The sequence below is a fragment of the Saccostrea cucullata genome, unplaced genomic scaffold (genome assembly GCF_032062105.1).
Source record: "Saccostrea cucullata isolate Sc308-1 unplaced genomic scaffold, CSIRO_AGI_Scuc_v1 ctg5048, whole genome shotgun sequence".
Taxonomy (NCBI): domain Eukaryota; kingdom Metazoa; phylum Mollusca; class Bivalvia; order Ostreida; family Ostreidae; genus Saccostrea; species Saccostrea cuccullata.
The window spans coordinates 19732-41429 of NW_026930327.1; the positions used below are offsets into that span (position 1 = coordinate 19732).

Genomic DNA, 21698 nt, shown 5'->3' on the forward strand with positions numbered 1-21698 from the left:
TTCAAATCATGGCAAGACAAAAAGTAAAATTAAAGTTAAATGTACGTGTATACTTTTGTCGTTTTTGTTCAGTTTTATTGGTACCGTTCCTTAAAATTTTATAAGTTATTATATCAATTGCAGATCAAAATAATTTAACAAAAGATTTTTAGGTTAAAACCCCCTTAATATGAAAGTCTTGCAGAAAGATGCAACAGTCTATGATCAAATAATAAACTTCATGTTATAAAATCCCTATTTCTCATATAGGCTGAAAAAATACATATAAATTAATAATCTTATAAAGACCGACCCTTTTCCATAATGATATCTGGTTGACCAAAGTGGATATATTAAAACTACAACCCATTCTCATCATGATAAAGGCAAGTAGCAACGGGGGGGGGGGGGGGTATGGGGGCCTGGCCCCCAACTTTTTTTTCCAACATTACTCTTACTATTGGAAATGTTCATTGAAAGGCTGGTGGCCCCCCCCCCCCAACCCCACTCACCTTATAGTACACTAAGTTAATATCAAGGAAAATTTAGTATAGAAATCAGAGAAATTAGTACCGAAAGTAATTGTCATTAAAAGAAGTTGGCCTCTATTCCCCCCCCCCCCCCCCCCCCCCCCCCCCCCCCCCCCCCCCCCCCCCCCCCCCCCCCAAAGAAATAAGATTTTCGAGTTTGGGCAAATTCTTTTTTTTGTTTTCTTTTGCATGTCAACTTTTTCAGGTAAGTCAAAAAAAATTTCTCTGGCTGCCCCCCCCCCCCCCCTTTCAAAAACGATGCTACGTGGCTGTGATCTGTGCGATAGTAAAATCATAAACATTAAGGGATCTATTTATAGTACATATGTACCCTTTAATGCATATATGACACCGATGTATAAGTTGCATTATACTACTTGGTATTTAAATCACATTAATACAAGTTCCCAGGTAGTCTAGTGGTTAGGATTCCGCGCTCTCACCGCGGCGGCCGGGGTTCGATTCCCCGTCTGGGAAGAGTTTTTTTTTCTCCTCCATCCTTGTTTCCTTGTTGAGATTTGAGGAACTTATGTTGATAAGGATACATTCACATTTTCGCATCTCAAGCCTACAAAAGATGTTACATACGTTGGTTTTTTTTAAATAACTATTTCTTGCAATCAAATTTTTTTTAATTTAGAATTAATCGAAATTAGAAATTTCTATAATCGTGTATAAAATGTAAAACTTTTTCTACAACTTTTTTTTAAAAATAAAAATTATATTGAACAATCAGTTAAATTTTCACAATTTTCACTAAATTTTACTGATGGTTTGACAAAAATAGATATTTAATTAAAGAGACTTCACTTCTTTATTGAGAGAGACATCTATAACTATTTAAGTAAATATTTATTTGAATTTTGAAAGAAAAAATGTTTAGGTTACTAGTATTTTTCCTTAAGCTTAATATTGATTATATTATACTTTGAGATTTTTATTCAATGGTAATTTTATGCAGTAAGAGTGATGAATCCTTACATGATATGGACCAAAAAATCTATATATAGCGAATGACTAACTTTGCAATAGATTAAAGTACTCTTTTTATTCAATTAAACCAAGAAAAGTTAATGAAGGCAGTCGAACGGTCATATACCCTATGTTGAAAATGAATTGATAAACTCATTTATATGTACAACTTTCTTTGATAGAATTTTCTCAAAGATCGCCGGACCAAAAAATATTTTTCAATAGTGTTTAGAGCTCCCCTTCAGGACATTAACCTGGTTTATAGAAAATTTAATAAGTTTTAAGGTGTACCGCTTTCATTTCAAAACATTCATTAAAAAAAAAATCAGTGAGGCAAAAAGCCAGGCTTATCGATTTTAAGTATGGATCGCACAGTGTGTGCAGCATCGAGTTTGTTGTGACTGAGACGAAAAGAGCGAAGTATTGACACTCTCAAATTTTCTTCTGTCATTTTTGGACAGGGTCGGAATTTTTGCGTTTTCAAATGCATTGAATGCCAACTTCATTAAATTCAAACTGAAGTAATTTCAAATGAACTGGAATTGTTTCGAATTCTTTTGATAGTCACAATAAATAAATAAATAAATAGATAAATAAATAAATAAATAGATAAATAAATAAATAAAAATTAAAAATAATACCGGTAAATGTAGATTTAAAAAAAACGCAATAATCATTACAGGTTGAACTCATTGGTTTCCTTCAAACCAGAAAGTTTTGGATAAATGGTCCAATGATCGATACTATATATAATAAATTTGAAAGCTATTTATCTAAGGTATTTTTTTTTAAATATAATGCAAAAGGTGATGACATACATGTATCTAATGGGACAGATATTTAATTTTGAAAAGTTCGCAAAATAAAACTATGGAGGAATGGTTCCCCCACAAAGCAAAACAATTTATTAAATAGTTTATACATAACTTATAGAATCTTCAAAAGTAAGTGTAGAAACTGCAGCTAAGTCAGAACATATTTGTGCATCGTTTTGAATAACTACAACCAAAAACAGTCAAAATGTGGGAATTTAAAAAAAGACATGCAGATGCCTGTTAAAACAGACCTGCATTTTAAGGATCAGGCATTAAATAATTGTAGAATTACTCGATGTATGCGGGTGCCCTAAATTTATATAATTTCTTCGACTTTGTGATATTTAAGAATGTTAGAAATAATGGGTTACAACAAATTATAATTCAGGACATATATACCGGTATATGAGATATTTGTGCTTCTCGGCTTCCGTAATTGTACTCGGTTTTCCTGTTTACGATCACGATGTTAAGTTTTCCGTAACGCATCAAAATAGCAACAATCTCAGTAAGATGAATCAAAAGCTCTGCTTTGCAAAAGCATAATGCAGGCTTGTAGTCTTTCTGAGAATGATGAGGAAAAGTTTTATAAGATAGAAGAATGGATGATCAAACCTAAGTCTAGAGTTGTTTTTGATTGGGACAATACCCTGAAAATATACCATAAATCGGATAAAACTTTATCATCAAGAATATCCAAAGAGCAACTGATCAGTTGGAAAAGAGACCTGTATTGTGAACTTTTCATCATAAGCGCTATTAGACCAACAAGAATGAATTTAGAGACGATTCTTTTGGAAGTTGAGAAGTTGAATCTTACGGAGGTATTTTCGTGCCATAATGATGAAATTGTTGTCGTTCCGGGAAAGTACGCTAAAAAGGGATCAGTTATTATTTGTGGGTACGACAAAGCGGAGACATTCTTAGAACTGTGTCATAAAAGTAAACCGAGTAGTGATGTCATTTTCTTTGACGATGAATTTGTTAATATTTACAATTTTCGTGCCCTAGTTCCAGGGAGCCACTGTTACCTCATTAGCTGAAGTGATTCCTTTTTTCAGGATTATTTTAATCTATAGTTATCCTATAGATTTTTAGCAGATCTTTTTCCATGTACATGTATATAAAACAGGGAGTATTCATAACTTTATTATTATTTTTTTGTTCATTTAGTAAATGTATTGACGCCATAGTGTTCGTTTAAAATTAATAGCCATTTCATTTGTACATAATATTTATATATTTATTTTTGAAATCCATGTATATTTCTTTTTTAAATCTTTATTCAATTTTTAAATCTTTATTCAATTTTTTTTTCTTTATTTGGTTATAAATAGCACATTGTTAATTAATTTTTTTTGTTATAATTTATATATATATCTATTATATTACTTCACGTAATTTACAAGAAGAATTAGTCATTTTGAGGCTTTTCTGCATAAAATTAGAAATATACCAAATTAATGTTGTTATATTTCCAGAATGGTCCTTCATGTCATATTCTTTGATGATTTATCGTAATAGTATTCATCTACTCAACTCATGTTAAAGCAATCGAGAAGGCTGCCGACCAACATAGCAATAAATGTGACCAATTTAGAAGGCCAATAAAGATTAATCTTACAATTAAAAAATTACATTTACATATGTTAAATACACTCAAATTACAATTTTGATCACAAAAGAAAATATATGAAAATAATAAAATGCATTTATTCAATTGCCAATCCGTTTGAGAAATTCTCCTGATTTTTACCGACATAAAGAATTTATGGGACTGAGCCGTTTTACTCGACAGTTCCTTATATTCCTATATAAGACCACGTTTTTATATTCTTTATGATGATAGCTATATTTGAATTCAGTTTCAACTAAAAGCCTTAAAACACACGGAGAGAGAGAAAGAGATAGAGAGAGGAGAAAACAAAAAAGAACAATGATTGATTTCGAAATTGGTTTAAAGGACTGGAGTTTTTAAATTTCCCTTTCTATACATGGTGAGTTGCGATTATCTAAATAGGACACCGCGTAAAATATATTCAGGGTAAAGTGCAGGTCTTTGACCCAGTTTTGGGCCGGTGTTCATTATCATATAGAGTAAACATCTTGCGCCTGATAGAACGCAGACAACGAAATGAGGTAAGATAAAAATACAAATGAAGCTCAGGCGCGTTCTCTCTGCCTTTTCAGATAAATAATAATTAGTTTTAATAGCACATGAAACTAGATGTAATGATATTGCAAATGCGTTTTATAGTAAAAAGTGGTTTCCACCTCTGTCCAACTTGGAGAGGGGCGTGGACGGACTCCATATTGATGACGTCACTCCCGATACCGTAGCTACGTCGTCACGCTATACATTTACTTCCGGTCCCGAGACAGAACCCCTGGTTCCGCCCATTTTTCATTCTTCCACATATAAACTACGGTCTGTAGATGATTATCTTAAGATCTTGGAGGAGGTAACCGACTTCTTAATTTTTCATGCGTTTGCATTTATAAGCGTTAATTAAATATATAGATTGAACCAGACGACGTTGATCCTTCGAAGTGAAACGCAAGAACACTCAATATATATTATAACGATTCAAGAAAATATGTAAATTTTGATTTCAACAGGGTGGATACATTTATTCAAGATTAAGCAACTTTACGTGTGATTCAGTTCAATCAGCAATCAATGGCATTGAAGGCGGCAAAGCCACTCTAGTCTTTGGCACTGGCATGGCTGCAATATCCACTGCGTTACTTTGTTTTCTTAAAAGTGGCGACCATATAGCAAGTATTTCATATCTATCTAACAACATTTTTCCCCCAAATTTTATTTAACAAAATAATTTTTTCTCATTTTTCTTATGTGTACATGAACAAACATCACTGGTGGGTTTTTTTTTTCGTTTGTCTGATTATAGGTGGTGAATAACCCTTGCTACAGTGGTACTTATGACATGGTTGTAAACATACTCCCTCGTTATGGAATCGAACACACCTTTGTCCCTACAGGGTGTCCGATCGAGGAGTACCACAAACATGTTAAATCTAACACTAGGGTAAATTTTGTTGATTTTATACACAAATATCTTCCCTTCTCTTTGAAAATCTCTTGCAGCACTAAACCTTCGTCAGAATCGATATTTCAACATCGTTATAATTGTTTGAATTTATCGATTAGCCTTAATTAATATATATCTCCTCTTTCTTTTATTAATAAACCATTCACACGAACCTTACTTTCAATTTTCGTTTGATCAGATGTTATATGGCGAGACACCATGTAATCCCAACATGGCTGTCCTTGACCTTGAGGCGTTTGGGAAGCTGGGAAGGTCATTAGATAATGTTCTTACAATGGTGGACAGCACATTCGCCAGTCCCTATCTTCAGCCTGTTATAAAACATGGAATCGACATTTCGATGCACAGCTGGTGTGTTTTTTCTTTAACGAATGTAGTTTTATATGCAATTAAATTGAAATCTGTGGTGACATATATTTATGCCAACCACATAATTTGCATTAGTATGCCACCATAGAAACCATTATCAATGCCATCCGGCATCGATAACTTTTTTACCGAAGAAAAAAATGTTCATGCTGTATATTTTTGCTAAAATGGAAATAAAAGTAAATTTTACTGATATTGTACAAAAAATTATAATATGCGTTGATTTTTTTTCAAATAAAGCACCAAATATCTCGGGGGTCACAGTGACCTTGTGGGTGGATGTTTGACCTTTGCCTCTGTTGACCTTTGGAAAACTGTGATTCACTATCAAACCAGTCTGGGAACGACACTGGTATGCTCAGCATCTTTACTATGGAATCGCTACATCTCGTGATGGTTCAATTTTTGAGTACCCCCACCTCATCTCTCATTTTACCATTTTTGACATCAAACATTAGACTAGTGTAATATGAAATAATTATTTTTCAAAATAAATGCATTGCATAAAAATATTCTTACAAATTTGAAAAATTTTGTAAAACAAAGAAATGATTTCTTAAAATCAACCAAATTATTTTTTCTTGTTTTAACTCAACATCTGTATCAGTTTCTTAATAAATGTTACATTTTTTATATTCAGTCACCCCACGATGCCAGTCTCCTCCTCCGTGGAATCAAAACCCTTCCTGTCCGCATGGAGAGACACAGCTCTAATGCCCAGAAAGTGGCCGAGTTCTTGGAAAAGCATCCAAAGGTGACGAAATGAATGGGGAATTTTATAGCAAAAGATTTTATCAAACCAACGTTTACGCGTAAAAGTACATGTAACAGGGGAATAAGCGGGGAATTTCTCTATATGTGCATTGCTTAATTATAACTTTACACGTACACAAACATGTAAGATTGATGACCTCTCTTATTAATGGAGGAAAATTTTCGTTTGGCAGGGTTGTAGCAACCGAGGGGGCCCGGGGGGCCGGCCCCCCCCCCCCCCCCCACTTTTTTTGCCAACAATACTTTTACTATTGAAAATGTTCATTGAAAGGCTGGTTGCCCCCCCACTTTATATTAAAGTAAAGTAATATGAAGGAAATATAGTATTGTAAGCTTTAAAAATGGATATCGAAAGGAATTGGTAGTGGAAAAAGTTTGCCTCTACACCCCCCCCCCCCCAATTTTCCTTTTTTTTTTTTTTGCTTGTCAACTTTTGCAGGTAAGTAAAAAAAAAAAAATTCAGTGGCTGGCCCCCCCCCCCCCCCACTTTCAAAATCGTTGCTACGGTCCTGTTTGGGTTGGTCTTCTGTTCGACTTACTATTTCTACAGGTTGAGAGGGTGATGTACCCTGGTCTTCCATCTCATCCGCAACATCAGATTGCAAAGAAACAGATGAAGATGTTCAGTGGAATGATCGCCGCTGAGATTAAGGGAGGGGTGCAAGGAGGGAAGATCCTTGTAGAGGTACCTCTTTTTTTTACATCTTGATAAAGAGACAAACCACTCAAGAACGTTTCATTTGTTTTGAAAAGAAAGTTTTCTCATTAAAACACAGGATAAAGCGCCATTTGATAAAATATAACTTTTCGCGATTGATTTTTAATTACGTCATTATTTTTTTTTTTTTTGGCTTGAATTATTTATATTTGCATTTTCATTGATAAATAGAATGTGCGCCTAATACAACTGGCAGTTTCCTTGGGAGGAGTAGAAAGTCTAATCGAACACCCTGCCACGATGACGCATGGCCCAATGCTGATGACGTCAGAGGACAGACTGAGTGGTGGTATAACCGATGGTCTTATAAGACTTAGGTAACATTTTATTTCAAAAAATTGAGTAAATGTACCAAGATTTATAATTGAATTCTAAAACATTATTTCCTAAATTAGGCCAAGTGTAGAAAAAATTTTTGGTTGCCCTCTCCCGACTCGTTCTGAAAATACTGCTCGGTAGGTAGGTGGGAAAAAAATAATTTTTTTTCAGAAAACTTCAATTTCAATGCTTATTTTTAAAATTAAATTTGCCAGCGTACACATAAAAAATAATTGCTTCCTGGAGGTTAAAAATTTTTTTTTGAGTTGGGCCATTTTTAATAGCCAGTCGGTCAGGAGAGGGCAACCAAACATTTTTTTAAACATGACCTTAAACAATTATTATTTTACATTGTATTCTTCTTCTTTTAGTGTCGGTTTAGAGGATGCAGATGACTTGATCAAAGACCTAACACAAGCATTAGATAAAATTCCAGACAGTCTCTTAGCTTAATGTGGATACAATTATAGTATGACAAAGTACCTTGAAGACGGATTGCTCACTGTACTTAGTTCATTAACGCAATAAAATTAGAACAGTAACCTATATATTGCACGCTTTGACATCCAATAGATCAGACTTCAAACAGAGGTACAGGACATGTTATAAGTAGGCTACTTTAATCCATCTTATTTTCAACGAGGGAAGACATTCTATCACTTCCGGTAAATGGCACCATGGATCTGGATATTTCTGATATCTGTTCTCGCCCAGAAGTCGAACACCGGACACCATTATGTTGACTATGGTCTTGCACAAAGAATTCAGTATCGTGGTATTAAAATCACAAATGCTTGCTGCGTCCAAATAAAACATGTCATCACAAAATGACCGTGAAAATCCGTACTTCACACCCTGTAATACAATATCATACACATACGTATACAAGTCAAACAGAAATTCATATATAAAAATGATTCCTTATTAGCATTTTGACTGAGTTCTATCAGCTTTTGCTGAGTACTTTTTTTTTAATATTTTGGTTGTTAAAAAAATTAACCCAAATGACATTTTCTTAAATGGACAAATACACACTGATGACTAAGTGCTTCTTGAAAAGTATAACCTATCATAAAAATAGAAATGCCCTTAGTACTTACACAGCCATAACATAAATCATGTCGAACACACGCTGTGGCCATAAACTTTTTTAAGAAGTTGGGAGTATGAGAACAACCGTCGACAAAAGGGAAGTAATCACACGTCTGTCCACTTAAAACCTCCATACATATAAAAAGTAGGAAAACCTGTTTAGATAATGCATTTTTATCAGTCTTCTCGAGCAATTTAAGAAAATATTAGAAAATACATAGTAGTATAGAACAAATACATTCATATTAATTTTGGAGTAAGGGAGGCAATCCAGACACCTGTCCCTCAGTGAGTTCAAAGATTTCACTAACCACTAAATATAAGGTTCCTAACATTTCTTTTTGTGTTTTCACTCAATGCCTTCCACTCAGAAAAAAAATTGTGATGTTAAATGTAAATTATTATAGCAGTTGTTTTTGTCCTGCAATCATTCGAGGATTTTGAGAAAACAAGAACGTAAAAAAAAAATACCAACCCTTTTGCCGACTCTGCAGATATCCGCCATTTCGAAATGACATGTGTGTGTGGAACATCCATAAACTAGTAAATAAAGCTCGCACTTGCTGTTTAAACAATAATCTTTGATCATTTGTGCATGAAGTGCATCGTCATCAAAAGAGTCGTTTTAATTCTTAATCTTGCTTTTTATGTGACCAGGTGCATGTCCAAGTAGTAATAGAGTATCAAATAATCTAAAATAAAACAATAACTCAAAATTTTCTTGAAGCGAATTTCGAAAATATAGGACACTTCCTGGATTTTTAACATTCAACAATCGATATTTCCTCTATCCGTACAGATGAATGGTGAGGACGTCAAATTAAATGTTCTTTTTAAAAATTATAAGCTAATTTATAGATTGATCGATTTAAACTTTTTCCATTGTATTTGAATGATGAAAATTAAAACATGTAATTTAAAATTTGAATATTAGTATATAACGTCTTCCATTCTAGAAAGGTACATTAGCAGCTAGGCATGTTTTTCATGTAATGTTTACGTGCTTCCTAAATTCCTTCCTATTCCATTATTTACCACAAAGCAGTTTTATACCCCCAAAGAATTTCTCAAAAATAAAAGATATTAATATATTGAGGAAGATCATCCATTACTACTAAATTACACAGCAGCAATAAGTTACTTTTTTCATTGTTTTAAATTCACATTCATCTGAATTTTTGATATTCGCAAATGATGGTGGTGGAATTTTATGAAATGTTATGCAATGCATTGAAACTTTGAGAATTTGATTGAATACTGTAAGTATAAGGGTATATTGACCGTTGAACCATTTTGCTTGTAGAAATTTTATTTAAAAAAAATACAAAAATCCTTATCTTGAGGGATATTTTTCGTGCCAGTACTTAATGTGACACGTACGGGACCCGGTGACCTCATTTTCCACGATGTCATCCGAAGGACCGGTCTCCATGTCCCGCAGTGGGGTTCAAGTCCGTGACGCTCTGCGACTCTAAATCCATGTTAAGTATAATGCAAATGCTCTAACCATTGCGCCCCATTTTTTTTTTCTAACTTATGACAAACGAACAGAAATATTTCATTTGACAGATATTATCAATTGCAATTAACAAGCCAGATACCTTTACCAAATTTCCAAGAGATATACATGTACTATATATATAGATAGCAATCTTGATTAGAGATTAGATTTCTGATTTACCCGGTGACTGACTTTTTTTCATACTAATTGTTAGTCCATTATTAATACACCGAATTGACGACGGATTTTTCCGATCATGACAATGAGCACACGGCGGGTGTGACCGGTCGGCAGGGGATGCTCACTCCTCCATGACACCTGATCCCACCTTTGCTGTTTTGGAGGTTCGTGTTTGCTCTGCTCCTATTTTGTATTGTTTTATGGACTTTGATATTGAATACAGTTCGTAATCTCCATATCCTTCTTACATCTGTGGAAATTGTATTAAATAATTTTTTTTAATTGTGCCAGAATTAAAGGTTACAGTGAACTTTACGCAAAATGTCACGTGTCAGATCTTCGACCTCCGACGTATTAATTTTCGATCTTTGGTGATTCTATGTCTATTTTTTAGGTATATATGAACCTGGCAGAATTTTGTCATATTTGGGCGTGTCATCTTAATTAAAGGTCACAGCCAGTTAGATCATATAATGTCAGAAACACAAACATGAAATGTACTAGTTGATTGAAGTTTGATAATATTAGGTCTCGTAGTATTCATGAATGTTATGAGTCGGACACGAAAAGGCTACAGACAGAGGAACGGACGGACGTACTAAGACAAGAAAAAAAAACCCTTTCAAAACAGGTCATAGGACCTTATTTCTTACCCCAAATATGAAATATTTCAGACTCAGTGTGCTGCAAAAATAGTTAATACACGAAGGGTTTGTTAAGTGGCAAAATTTATTTTGCCTTTCAAAGCATGATTAAAAATTTCGGAACAGAGAAAAGAAGAGCGGTGCTTTTGAAAGAGGAGCTCGCAAATTTTTTTTTTATTTCACGGAAAAAAGACATCACAATTAGCCATAAATATTATACATAAAGTAAAAGCTTCTGCTTATAAATACAACAATCAGTAATATTAATGGTCCAAGTGATTTTGGTCCATATAAGTTAAAATTAAAAGGCATACAATTTTAAATGCTGATTTAAAACTTTCATTGTTTTTGTTTCTTAAAAACATTAATCACACATCTTCCTTCCTTTTGATGCCGTTTGAGATGAGAAGCAACCACATATGTTTTGTCGCATTTGTCGCAGGCAAAAGGTCGAAGACCAGAATGGAGTTGACGATGATTTTCCAAGGATTTTAAAACAATGAATTGTTTTCCACACGTTTCACACTCGTAATTCTTCTCACCTGTGTGAGTTTTCAAATGATACTTAAGCATTTTCGAACAGAAATAATTTTTACTACAAATTCCACACTCATAGCTTCTCTCTTTCAAATGAACCCGTTTGACGTGAGCTTTACGATTGCCCGCCGTTAAAAAAGCTTGGCCGCAGACGTCGCATAGATGTGGCTTTTCATTTCTATGACTCATCATATGACGTTCAAGATGACCTTTACGTGAGAACTTTTTCTGGCACTGCTCACATTCGAATGGTCTTTCGTTCAAATGAACCGCTGATACGTGCATTGCTAAATTTCTCTTGGCAACAAAAGACTTGGAACAAATTTCACATTTAAATGGCGTGGCAGAGGTGTGGATTTTCATGTGTAACTGCAATAATCTGTCTGTGGTGAAAGCTTCCTGGCATAAACCGCAAGTAAATGGTGTGGGCAAAGTCTCACCATGAACACTCTCCACATGGCGTTTTAGATGGGCCCTTTCCTTGAACCTCTTATCGCAGATAAAGCATTCATGAGTACCAGTTTTCAGTATATGCACATTTCGCACATGTCGGTCCAAGTCTGGTCTTCTAGTGAAATTTTTGTCACAAAGGACGCAAATATGTGATTTTGGAAAACTTCTTACTTTTGCGATGGGAGTTTGATTCGGTTGGCTTTGAACAATTGAAGCATGATTTGAATTCAAAGAGTCTAAATTATCCCAGGCACTAATAACGTTATCTATATCATTAATATTGTCCTCAGCGTTTAAATCTTCATTTTTTTCAAATTGCAAGTGCATATGGTCTTTGCTCTCTCGGTCAATGTTTTCGTCAAGGTTTTCGACAGCTTTAATCATCTTTAGGCTTAAAGGGGAACACACATCAAGATGTCTGCAAATAATAATAAAATGCATCTTAGTCAAAACGTCTGATACACAACGGACTGAAAAAGTGAATAAACTAGGTTTAAACTATAGTTTAATTAGAAAAATAATGGCCAAACAATAATTGTTATCATGGTTATGAAACATGTAAGTCACAATAGGTCTTAATTAACTACACTGTATACAATTGCAGGTTGATATATTGGAAATCAGTTCAACACTGATCAAACAAGCTAATTCAGAGAATTCGTGTCCCCCGCTTAGGGAAAAGGTCGGCTCCCCCTGACTGAATTTGTAGAATTATTAAATGTATACATGTATACTGAAGGAAATAAAATACATGTATGTCAATATGCATATAAAGATTTGATTGCTTATTCTTTATTATGTGTATAGAAGATTTTATTATATGGAATATTTATCACACTGTAATGATGATTTTATAACCTCATAAATTTTTCATTTCACATGCTGAATACTATCATTTAGTAAAAAAAAAAGTATTTAAAAAAAAAAAAAAAAAAAAAAAAAAAAGGTTCGACCTAGATTCGATCCCGGCACCTCTCACATTGGAAGCGAGAGACATAACCACTAGGCCACGGAGTCGCTTTACATGGAATGAAGTATATGCAGAACTGAAGTCACATACATGTATATATTCATGTTTTCATGTTCGGTATTGTCAAAATTTTACACAATCCATGGTGTTTGATTTATTTAGCCTTTATTAAACAGTTCTAATAGATGTAATAAGAACATAAAGTCCGCCGAGAACCTGTTTTATACGCAATAACTCTCCTCATGCCCCTGCGCTAAAAACAGCGACATGTAATACTATAAATACTAATAAAACAAACGGGGCGGGGCACTTTGAGAGGGGCGAGAGACGTCCTAGGGAGTTTTGGTATAAAATTACATTGCATAAGCTCAAAATCTTCTTGAAATATCGCCCGGAAATGATAGTGTTACACACAGACAGAATGTATAAATTTACGACCTTGAACTTTGACCTTTTGACCTCAAAATCAATAGGGGTCTTCATTAGGCCACAGGGAGTTGTTATGTAAAATTTCATTGCGATAGCTCAAATGGTTCTAGAGATATCGTGTGGAAACGAAAGTGTTTTAACAGACAGAATTTGCTTATTTATGACCTTGACCTTTGACCTTTTGACCTCAAAATCAATAGGGGTCTTCTTTAGTCCATAGGGAGTTGCTATGCTAAATTTCATTGCAAAAGCTCAAAGGGTTCTTGAGATATCGTGTGGAAACGAAAGCGTTACAGACAGACAGAAAGACGGACGGACGGACGGACGGACAGACGGACGGACGGACAAACCCAAATTAATATCCCCCACTTTTCAAGCGGGGGACAATAAAATATTTAGTACATATATGAACTAGAAAACACGTGCAGGACATTTACGATAGTTTCAGGAAGAGTATGTGAAGTAGCAGATGATGGACAATTATAGAGAAAAAACCAGTGCACTACGATGTGTAGTGTAGACCTAAAATGACCTATATTATTTCGTACGATAAAGACGAGAACGGTCAACCGTAGATTCAAACAGAAAAAAAAATCAATCGCAGGCGGATAATAACAGAAAAAAAGGATCATACACATATAAAGAAGAAAAGTTATACATTCTTGTTGTTTTATACAACATCTAACGATCATAACACTGTACATACGTCCAAGTCCGAAATGAAATAAGGATCTTACGCTCACGACCCAAGCTACGAATCCGTACACAAACAACATATAGTCCTCTCGGAACCCACTTTACTGCATTTTATGGATGGGCATTAGCGTTATTATTTTTTTGTATCACGAACTCGCATGCTATACATTAAAATGATTATTTTTTTCCTGATTCCTTTAAGGTAAGGTTTGCGTTTACAGGGAGATAACTCTTGCAAATCACCAAAGCGTTTGAAACAGGCGAATTTAAACTGGGAATGCCTAATTGAAGACCTACAGGTAATTGAAGACCTACAGAAGACCTACGGAAGACCTACAAAAATGGGGGATATATACAGCAAAACTGATATGATATTCTGATTAAGCATGTCCTAAATATATAATATACACAAAAAAAAGTTTTATAAAAAGAAGTTTTAAAGTGTATTTTTTAAGCTCGGTAATGGGAACTATTTCTTCTCTCAGAAGACCTACAGCAAGAACGATAACTCGCGTAAATAACAAATCAGCTGTTCACCAAAACATATCAAGAAAATGTAATTATCAGAAAAATGTAATTAAAAAGTAATATTAAAGGACGAAAAAAAATCATTGGAGATACTTTATATACATAGATCAAAGATAAAAAAAATAAAATGCAATATTCAGTCAGATACAATTCTATTTTGTTAAAAAAAAAATAGTTATTAAAATCATTAAAATTGTAAACACTGTACATAATTTATAATACCATCATATGCCAATCATAAAATCATCATAAATACATACACTTGTATATACGTTATATTTAGTATTTTATATGTGTTTATAAATAAATCAGTATAATATTTAGTTCAGGTTTGATAAATAATAAAAATTCATTGTGATAGAATGATTTGTGTTCTTGTTATTGATAATACCTAGTAATGTCATTTATAACATCTGGAAATTTTTATAAGATTTGCATTTATGTAGAGAATGGAAATTTCAAAATTGCAGTTAAAAGAATTTGAAGTAATTTTTCAAAAAGAATACAGACATAATCACTTTCAAAATCTTATTTCCCAAGAGTCAAAGCATCATCATAATTTTTTTTTTAAATATGCATGCATTTTTATGATAACATGCATGTTTATTATTTTATTCAATTTTAAAAAGTGTGTATTTTCTTTTAATTTAATTATTGAATGATATACCAGGCCCCGGGATCATGAAGCATCTTAAGCTTAAGTCAAAAATGTCTTAGATGCTGAAATTTTTTAGAGGTCAAACAGTCCAAAATGAAAATGCCTTCCGACTTTGAATCATCAGTCTGCTGTTGTTTGCAAATTATGAGTTTCTTTTAACAAGTTTTAAAGATTTTATAGATAATTAAAATTTTGAATTAAGTCTAAGTCTGTTTCATGATCCCGGGGCCTGGTATCTTCAAGATTGATATAATGTACATATATATTTTAGCTCAAAATGTAAAAGAAATAAAACCTTATGTTTTATATTATAGTGCCTATTTCTTGGCTTACAGCATGTTATCTGGAAATATACATTTAATTAAGTTATTAAATATTCCTCGTGAATGTTATATAAATGTGTTATATTGAAAAAAGATGACCATTTTGAATATTAAAAAAAATTCAAAACGTAATTCATTTTATTAAGTTATATTCTGAATAAATGCACAATAATTTTATCTGTTTATTCTTGCTAGCATTTTTAAGATATAAAATAAATATTTTTTTTTATATCTTTGCTCTGTTGACTGCAAATTAACATTCATCAGAGCAAGTGGGGTGTGTTGATAATTGCAATCAAAACATGGATAAATCCTCAGGGTGACTGTGTATACAACAAATTAGTGAAGATCGAAGCCCTTAGTACAGAGTAATATTGGTTAATTGAGACAAATCCACAGCATACATATCAATAATTTGAACTTGAATATTTAATATTTATCCCATAAAACATATTTAAAAAATTACACTATTTATTAAATATTACCTATAGATTTCAAGTAGAATATTAATTTGATAAATGAAATAATCATGATAATTATTTATATTTTTAACTTCATCAAAATTCATCATCCAGCTGATTTCTTTATCATAATTCATAATTTAAAAACTCAACAAAATCATTTGCATTTTTTATTTTGTCTTATACATATTCTTCCTATAAACTTCACAGTATAAATGAGCGTGTTGTTGTTTACAAGACAAGTCATCCAGAGTTATCGTTCTTGCCGTAGGTCGTCTAAGAGAAGAAATAGTTCCCCTTACCGAGCTTAAAAAATACACTTTAAAACTTCTTTTTATAAATTTTTTTTGTGTAGTTTACATATTTAGGCCATGCTAAATCAGAATATCATATCAGTTTTGCTGTATATATCCCCGATTTTTGTAGGTCTTCTGTAGGTCTTCAATTACCTGTAGGTCTTCAATTAGGCAGGCCGATTTAAACTAGCGATGCAAAGCATCTCGGTAACGAATTTCCTCTGTCATACTTGATGTTTGTTGTCACTTAGTTATTGTTAATGTTAGGACTGAAAACAAAGGACGTTTTCAGGAGAAAGTCTTATAACAAATCAAAGCATAGGAATCTTAGAAGCCTTTGAGATAAGCGTGATGCATGTGGATGAACCAATGAAGGAGGACTTGTTTATTTTCAATACGGAACGTGGCAAGTTGCACGGCCATTCCGATCAGAAGAAAGTCATTGACACATTGTGCTGTTGTGTTTTTCTCGCCTCACCACTACACTAAAATTTTAAGTGAGAATGGGAAAGAAAAAAGAAAAGACCTGAGAGTATCCTGTAAAGTATTATGCTATATGCAGTCTGAACAGGGAAGAAAAGTCACGGTGCATTTGACCATGTCCAATGATGATGTTGACAGTTTGATTGTTGATAGTATTTTCATCAGGTAATTATTTAACAATTCATTTTACTGAAAGTTATGAATGATCTACTGACTACAGATTTAAAAACGAGGAATAAACGGTACAAAGATGTCAGGATGTAACTTATATCCCAAAATTGCAAAAATATAAAATGCATTCATTCAAGAAATTTCGAAAAATAAAACCCTTGCTTTTTATACCTAATATTTGTAACATTATTTGAACATGTATTCAATTGTTCAAGTTACCTTTTTAAATGAGGTTTGATTTTACTCAATATCTCATTTTCTAATTGATAAAAAAACAGATTGTGCATGACAAGAACATTAATTTTCTTGATCAAGTATTTGCATTTCACTAATTCAATCTGTAAATTTTACAATAATTTCTTATTGATTCTTCATTGATTATATTGGAAATTTATTCATTTCATTGAGTGAATGAAACTCAGTGCAATATGCAATCCAAAAATGCAATTCCTTAAATGTTATTGTAAAAATGAACACATATGATTTCAGATCATGGGTCATTAATTGGAATAGATAAGAACCAAAAAAAGTACTTCAGTGTTTCCTTAAAAGATTTGTGCCATCAATCAAAAGAGATCATCCAATATCAGCTCAAGAATATCAAAGAAAGTTGGATGGATCAAGCTAAGATGTTGAACCAGACATGGCAAAATCAACGGAGATTTGGAGAACTTCTGACTTGTTAAACACAATGCATATTTTTATATGTCTATATAGATTATACAAGAAAATTTAATGTTTAACAAAATCCTATCTAGTACATACATGCTGTTTTCCATATATTATGAAATATGTGTATGTGATAATTGCAGTGCCTGCTCTGTTTGTCCATCTTTGAAACTGTTTTCAGTAAAATAAATGTATACATCGATCATAGGTATTAATTGAAGGTTGCTTTTGTCTATACTTACATGTAACAAGTTTCTTAAAAGGGTTTGTGAAATTGCAAGGAAATTAATACATGAACAATTAACATTAATATTTTTATTCATTAAATTTTGTTCTTACCAGGACCTTATATGCTCAATTAAGTATTTCTGAAAATTGATGAGTTTTGTACATAAAGCTGCAGTGAACATGTATAATTATATCTACTGTAACAGTTTAAAACATGACACTTGGAAATTGTAAGGTTGTTAATTTAGTAGGAATGATAAGACAAGATTAATACAGTAATCTACAAAAATTAAAATCTTTCACAAATACATGTACATTTGTAGTTTATTATAAAATTGTTTACATTTATAATCTTTTAATTTTTTTTTCTGTATTTTGATTTTAAAAAGGAGAAAATTTTGTTATATTTATATTTAATAAATTATTATTATATTTCATGGATATCAAGGAGATATATCTATCACTGTAGCATTGTTTCTTTTTCCCTGTTCTTGACAATTATTTATGACAGTGTTATGTCATTTTGCAGAATTTGTCTTTTCTCTGAAATCAGAAGTACTCTGTAAACTCATTAAAGTATGAATTGATGTCACTTAGAATTCATCTTTATTTTGTTATGTGTGATATTTCAATTAAGATTCTCAGACTACCTAATCCATTAATTGAGCTTATGTCCATGAAGTGTAGAAATAGGCCATCTTTAAAAAATGTTTGGTTGTCGGCCTCTCCAGACCGACTGACTAAAATGACCAGACTGAAAACTTTTTTTTCAATGCAGGGTTATATTTTATTTATTTTAATTTATTCTTCTTATCCCCCTTAAAAAATGTGGATGAAGATTTTCTCACCTACCAACCCAATAATTTTACCCTGAGTCAAGAGAGGGCAAACAAAAAATTACTTTAAAGATGGCATTTCTACTCTTTGAAGTGAAGAAATCATTTAAGACCGCGGAACATTAACTGGCAAAATTGGAAATATACAGCTTACGTCATTTCTATCTGTTACAATCAAAACATTCAGTGATAGACAACGAAATGGGCGGGTACAATTCGAAGCGGACGTTTGGAAAACATGAGATTGAAACTGCAGATCGAAATTCATTTTCAATCCACCTCGGCTACACTAGAAGGCACATTATTACTGATTGACCCAGAAGACAAATAATTTCAATTTTGGTACAGTTTGATTTTTTTGTCCAGTGTTTTAAATGAATAAATATTTAAGGGACAAATATTTCATTTTTGTTGTCCAACAGTTTTCAGTGAGAATAAGTTTAAAATTCATGCACTCTTATAATCCTAGAAATAAAATATATTGTCATGTTAAGCCATGACCTGACTGGACAATTTTTACCCCCCCCCCCTTCTTGAATCAAATATCTCCTGGAAAATAATTGTCTTGTATGATCTTTCGCGTTCTTAAAATTATAAGCTAAAACTCATATTAATGTGAACTTCAATTGCAAACAATATGTATTTGGGAGTTGAAATATAGTTGATTTTTGGATCATACATTCACTCTTTGCTTTGAAAACAGCTCAGGTGGATTGAAAATGAATTTCGATCTGCAATTTCAATCCCATGTTTTCCAAACGTCCGCGTCGAATTGTACCCGCCCATTTCGTTGTCTATCACTGAAATGTTTTGATTGTAACAGATAGAAATGACGTAAGCTGTATATTTCCAATTTTGCCAGTTAATGTTCCGCGGTCTTAATTATAAAAACAGCAGCTTCGTGGATGCAATGCTTACAACATTTCACTCAAAAAATGGCATACATGTATAATGACAGTCACCAGCCATAACTGAATAAAGATGTTTTGCTACAAAGATGTCTAGAAGTTAATACATGTTTGAATAACTAAATCAGTATGAGGTTAGATTCATAGGCTTTTAATTGGTTTAATTGCAAAATCTTCTGAAGTATGTTTATATACATATACATGTACTTCTAAAGGTGTTGCAGTATAATTCATAGACAATTTCATCAGAATATTAAGATGTAAAGATTGCCATAAATACTAGAGTTCTTCCATGGAATAAATTTTTAGACCATCATGTAGCACAGGAGTTTTATTTTGAATATTTTTGGCCAATTTATGACTAAAAACAATATCAAAAACAACATTTATTCTTTAACATTCACCATGACAAGGTGATATCAATGTTGTCTTTAAAAGTGTAGAAAAAGCCTGATTTTTATGTTCAGAACCCATATATAGCACCTGTTTCCATGGAAATAATATTGGGGACATACATATTTTTATAGTTCAAATTAATGAAAATAATCAAATTAATAACTTTATGGATTTTGATGGAATCGGTAGATATGTAAAATGTTGATTTTTATATTTTTGTTGCCATGGCAACGGTTTCACTTTATCAAGGAAATTTGAAAAATCTACTTTTTTACCTAAATTTTCACATTTTTGATAATAGAAAATTAAATGTTTAAATAATAGAAGCATGGATTATACTAATTCAGGTCATTTTAATTATAAAAGTTTGATAATTTATAAAATAAATCAATTTTTTCAATGAAAATAATATTCGAGGTGAAGTATGAAATACGTTAAATTTGGCGTCATTTACTAAAAAAATGGGACGGGCAATATCTTTGAAAATCATATTAAATGATGAAGCTAATCTCCCTGAATAAATTGATATATAGCATGTGTGCATATTGAAAAAAATAAAAGTTGGAGGGAGACGCAAACCTTACCTTAAATACAAATACAAATATTAATTGGCACAAACACAATTACAATAATTTGCATAGCCCACTTGAACATCATTAAATAATGTTTACTTAATCTTTAAGAAGTGTCAAGTATAATTTACTTTTTTGTTAAAAAAAAATCTAATAAATTTCACAGAACATTTACATATAAATATATACACTCATTGAATTTTTTTACATGTGTCAAGTATAATTTACTTTTTTGTTAAAAAAAATCTAATAAATTTCACAGAACATTTACATATAAATATATACATTCATTGAATTTTTTAAAATTTCTTATGAAAACCATCGCTATTAATCGGTGCATAAACGACACAAAGAAAGCCACGTGCATAGATTTCAAAGGCTGTTCCATCAGTTAAGCATGCAATTACATATTAATCAATAAAGCAATACCTAACATGTTTAATTTAACTTTGAATGTTTTTTTTTCAAACTCAATGAAATGTCTTTCTTTGGTTGTTAGTACGGGAATTTACGTCGCAACTATTACAGAAAAAAATACATAAACCGCTTACGCGGGTTATGCATTTTTTCTGCAACAGCTGCGACATTAATTACCGCACTGACAACCAATGCAAAGAAAGACATTTTATTATCAAATTGTAACATATATCTTTCACTGTCAAGATTAATATCTTTTCTTTGTTATATTATAAATCATTGGCGTCGGAAGCAAATTGAAAGTGGGGGGGGCTAAGTGTAAAAAAAATTTGTACCTCCAAAAAAAACCTGACAAGCAAAAAAAAAAAAAAAGGAAATTTCTATTTCCCAAACACGAAAATCCTATTCCGTGGGGAGGAGGGGGGGGGGGTAGGTTCGAACCAGTACCAAAAATTTTCTTCCAAACACCACCACGCAGCACAGTTAAGGTTACAAATGGAAATATCGGCGATTTTTTTAAGATAAAAAATACATACTTTATTAGGATGGGCGAATCTTTTTAGGAATTCACTGATATCAAAAAAATGTAATGTGGTTAAAATCTACATGTTGGGGATATTTAGATTTTTTATTTAGACTTGTCATTTGATGTCGACGTCACATGACTTTGGCAATTATACTTGCAGTTTAGAGGTCATTCA

The 21698-nt window shown here is 32.5% G+C and overlaps 3 protein-coding genes and 1 non-coding gene across 4 annotated transcripts; 2 read left to right on the forward strand and 2 right to left on the reverse strand.

Annotated features, from left to right (window-relative positions):
* Positions 1-914: 914 nt before the first annotated feature.
* Positions 915-986, forward strand: Trnae-cuc (transfer RNA glutamic acid (anticodon CUC)). Its single transcript has one exon. It is a non-coding gene; the product is annotated as a tRNA-Glu (tRNA).
* Positions 987-4364: 3378 nt separating this feature from the next.
* On the forward strand, positions 4365-8091 carry LOC134283760 (L-methionine gamma-lyase-like). Its single transcript, XM_062766242.1, has 10 exons — positions 4365-4435; positions 4554-4758; positions 4916-5074; positions 5209-5346; positions 5549-5721; positions 5980-6091; positions 6380-6493; positions 7064-7198; positions 7403-7548; positions 7921-8091. Exons 1-10 carry the CDS (start codon positions 4431-4433, stop codon positions 8000-8002), a joined length of 1269 nt encoding a protein of 422 aa, XP_062622226.1. The 5' UTR covers positions 4365-4430; the 3' UTR covers positions 8003-8091.
* Positions 8092-8152: 61 nt separating this feature from the next.
* Positions 8153-8780, reverse strand: LOC134283762 (uncharacterized). The gene is made up of 2 exons (XM_062766244.1): positions 8650-8780; positions 8153-8404 (listed from the first exon to the last, which is right to left on the reverse strand). Exons 1-2 carry the CDS (start codon positions 8773-8775, stop codon positions 8153-8155), a joined length of 378 nt encoding a protein of 125 aa, XP_062622228.1. The 5' UTR covers positions 8776-8780.
* Positions 8781-11258: 2478 nt separating this feature from the next.
* Positions 11259-14148, reverse strand: LOC134283759 (gastrula zinc finger protein XlCGF8.2DB-like). Its single transcript, XM_062766241.1, has 2 exons — positions 14062-14148; positions 11259-12374 (listed from the first exon to the last, which is right to left on the reverse strand). Exon 2 carries the CDS (start codon positions 12338-12340, stop codon positions 11306-11308), a length of 1035 nt encoding a protein of 344 aa, XP_062622225.1. The 5' UTR covers positions 12341-12374; positions 14062-14148; the 3' UTR covers positions 11259-11305.
* Positions 14149-21698: the final 7550 nt, after the last annotated feature.

Coding starts and splice junctions, on each gene's coding strand:
- LOC134283760 (XM_062766242.1), top strand. Junction 4,759..4,915: donor ATCTTAAGATCTTGGAGGAG/GTAACCGACTTC, acceptor TGATTTCAACAG/GGTGGATACATTTATTCAAG. Junction 5,347..5,548: donor ATGTTAAATCTAACACTAGG/GTAAATTTTGTT, acceptor TCGTTTGATCAG/ATGTTATATGGCGAGACACC.
- LOC134283759 (XM_062766241.1), bottom strand. CDS start 12,340: ATGATTAAAGCTGTCGAAAACCTTGACGAAAACATTGACCGAGAGAGC.
- LOC134283762 (XM_062766244.1), bottom strand. CDS start 8,775: ATGGAGGTTTTAAGTGGACAGACGTGTGATTACTTCCCTTTTGTCGAC. Junction 8,405..8,649: donor ATGATTTATGTTATGGCTGT/GTAAGTACTAAG, acceptor ATTGTATTACAG/GGTGTGAAGTACGGATTTTC.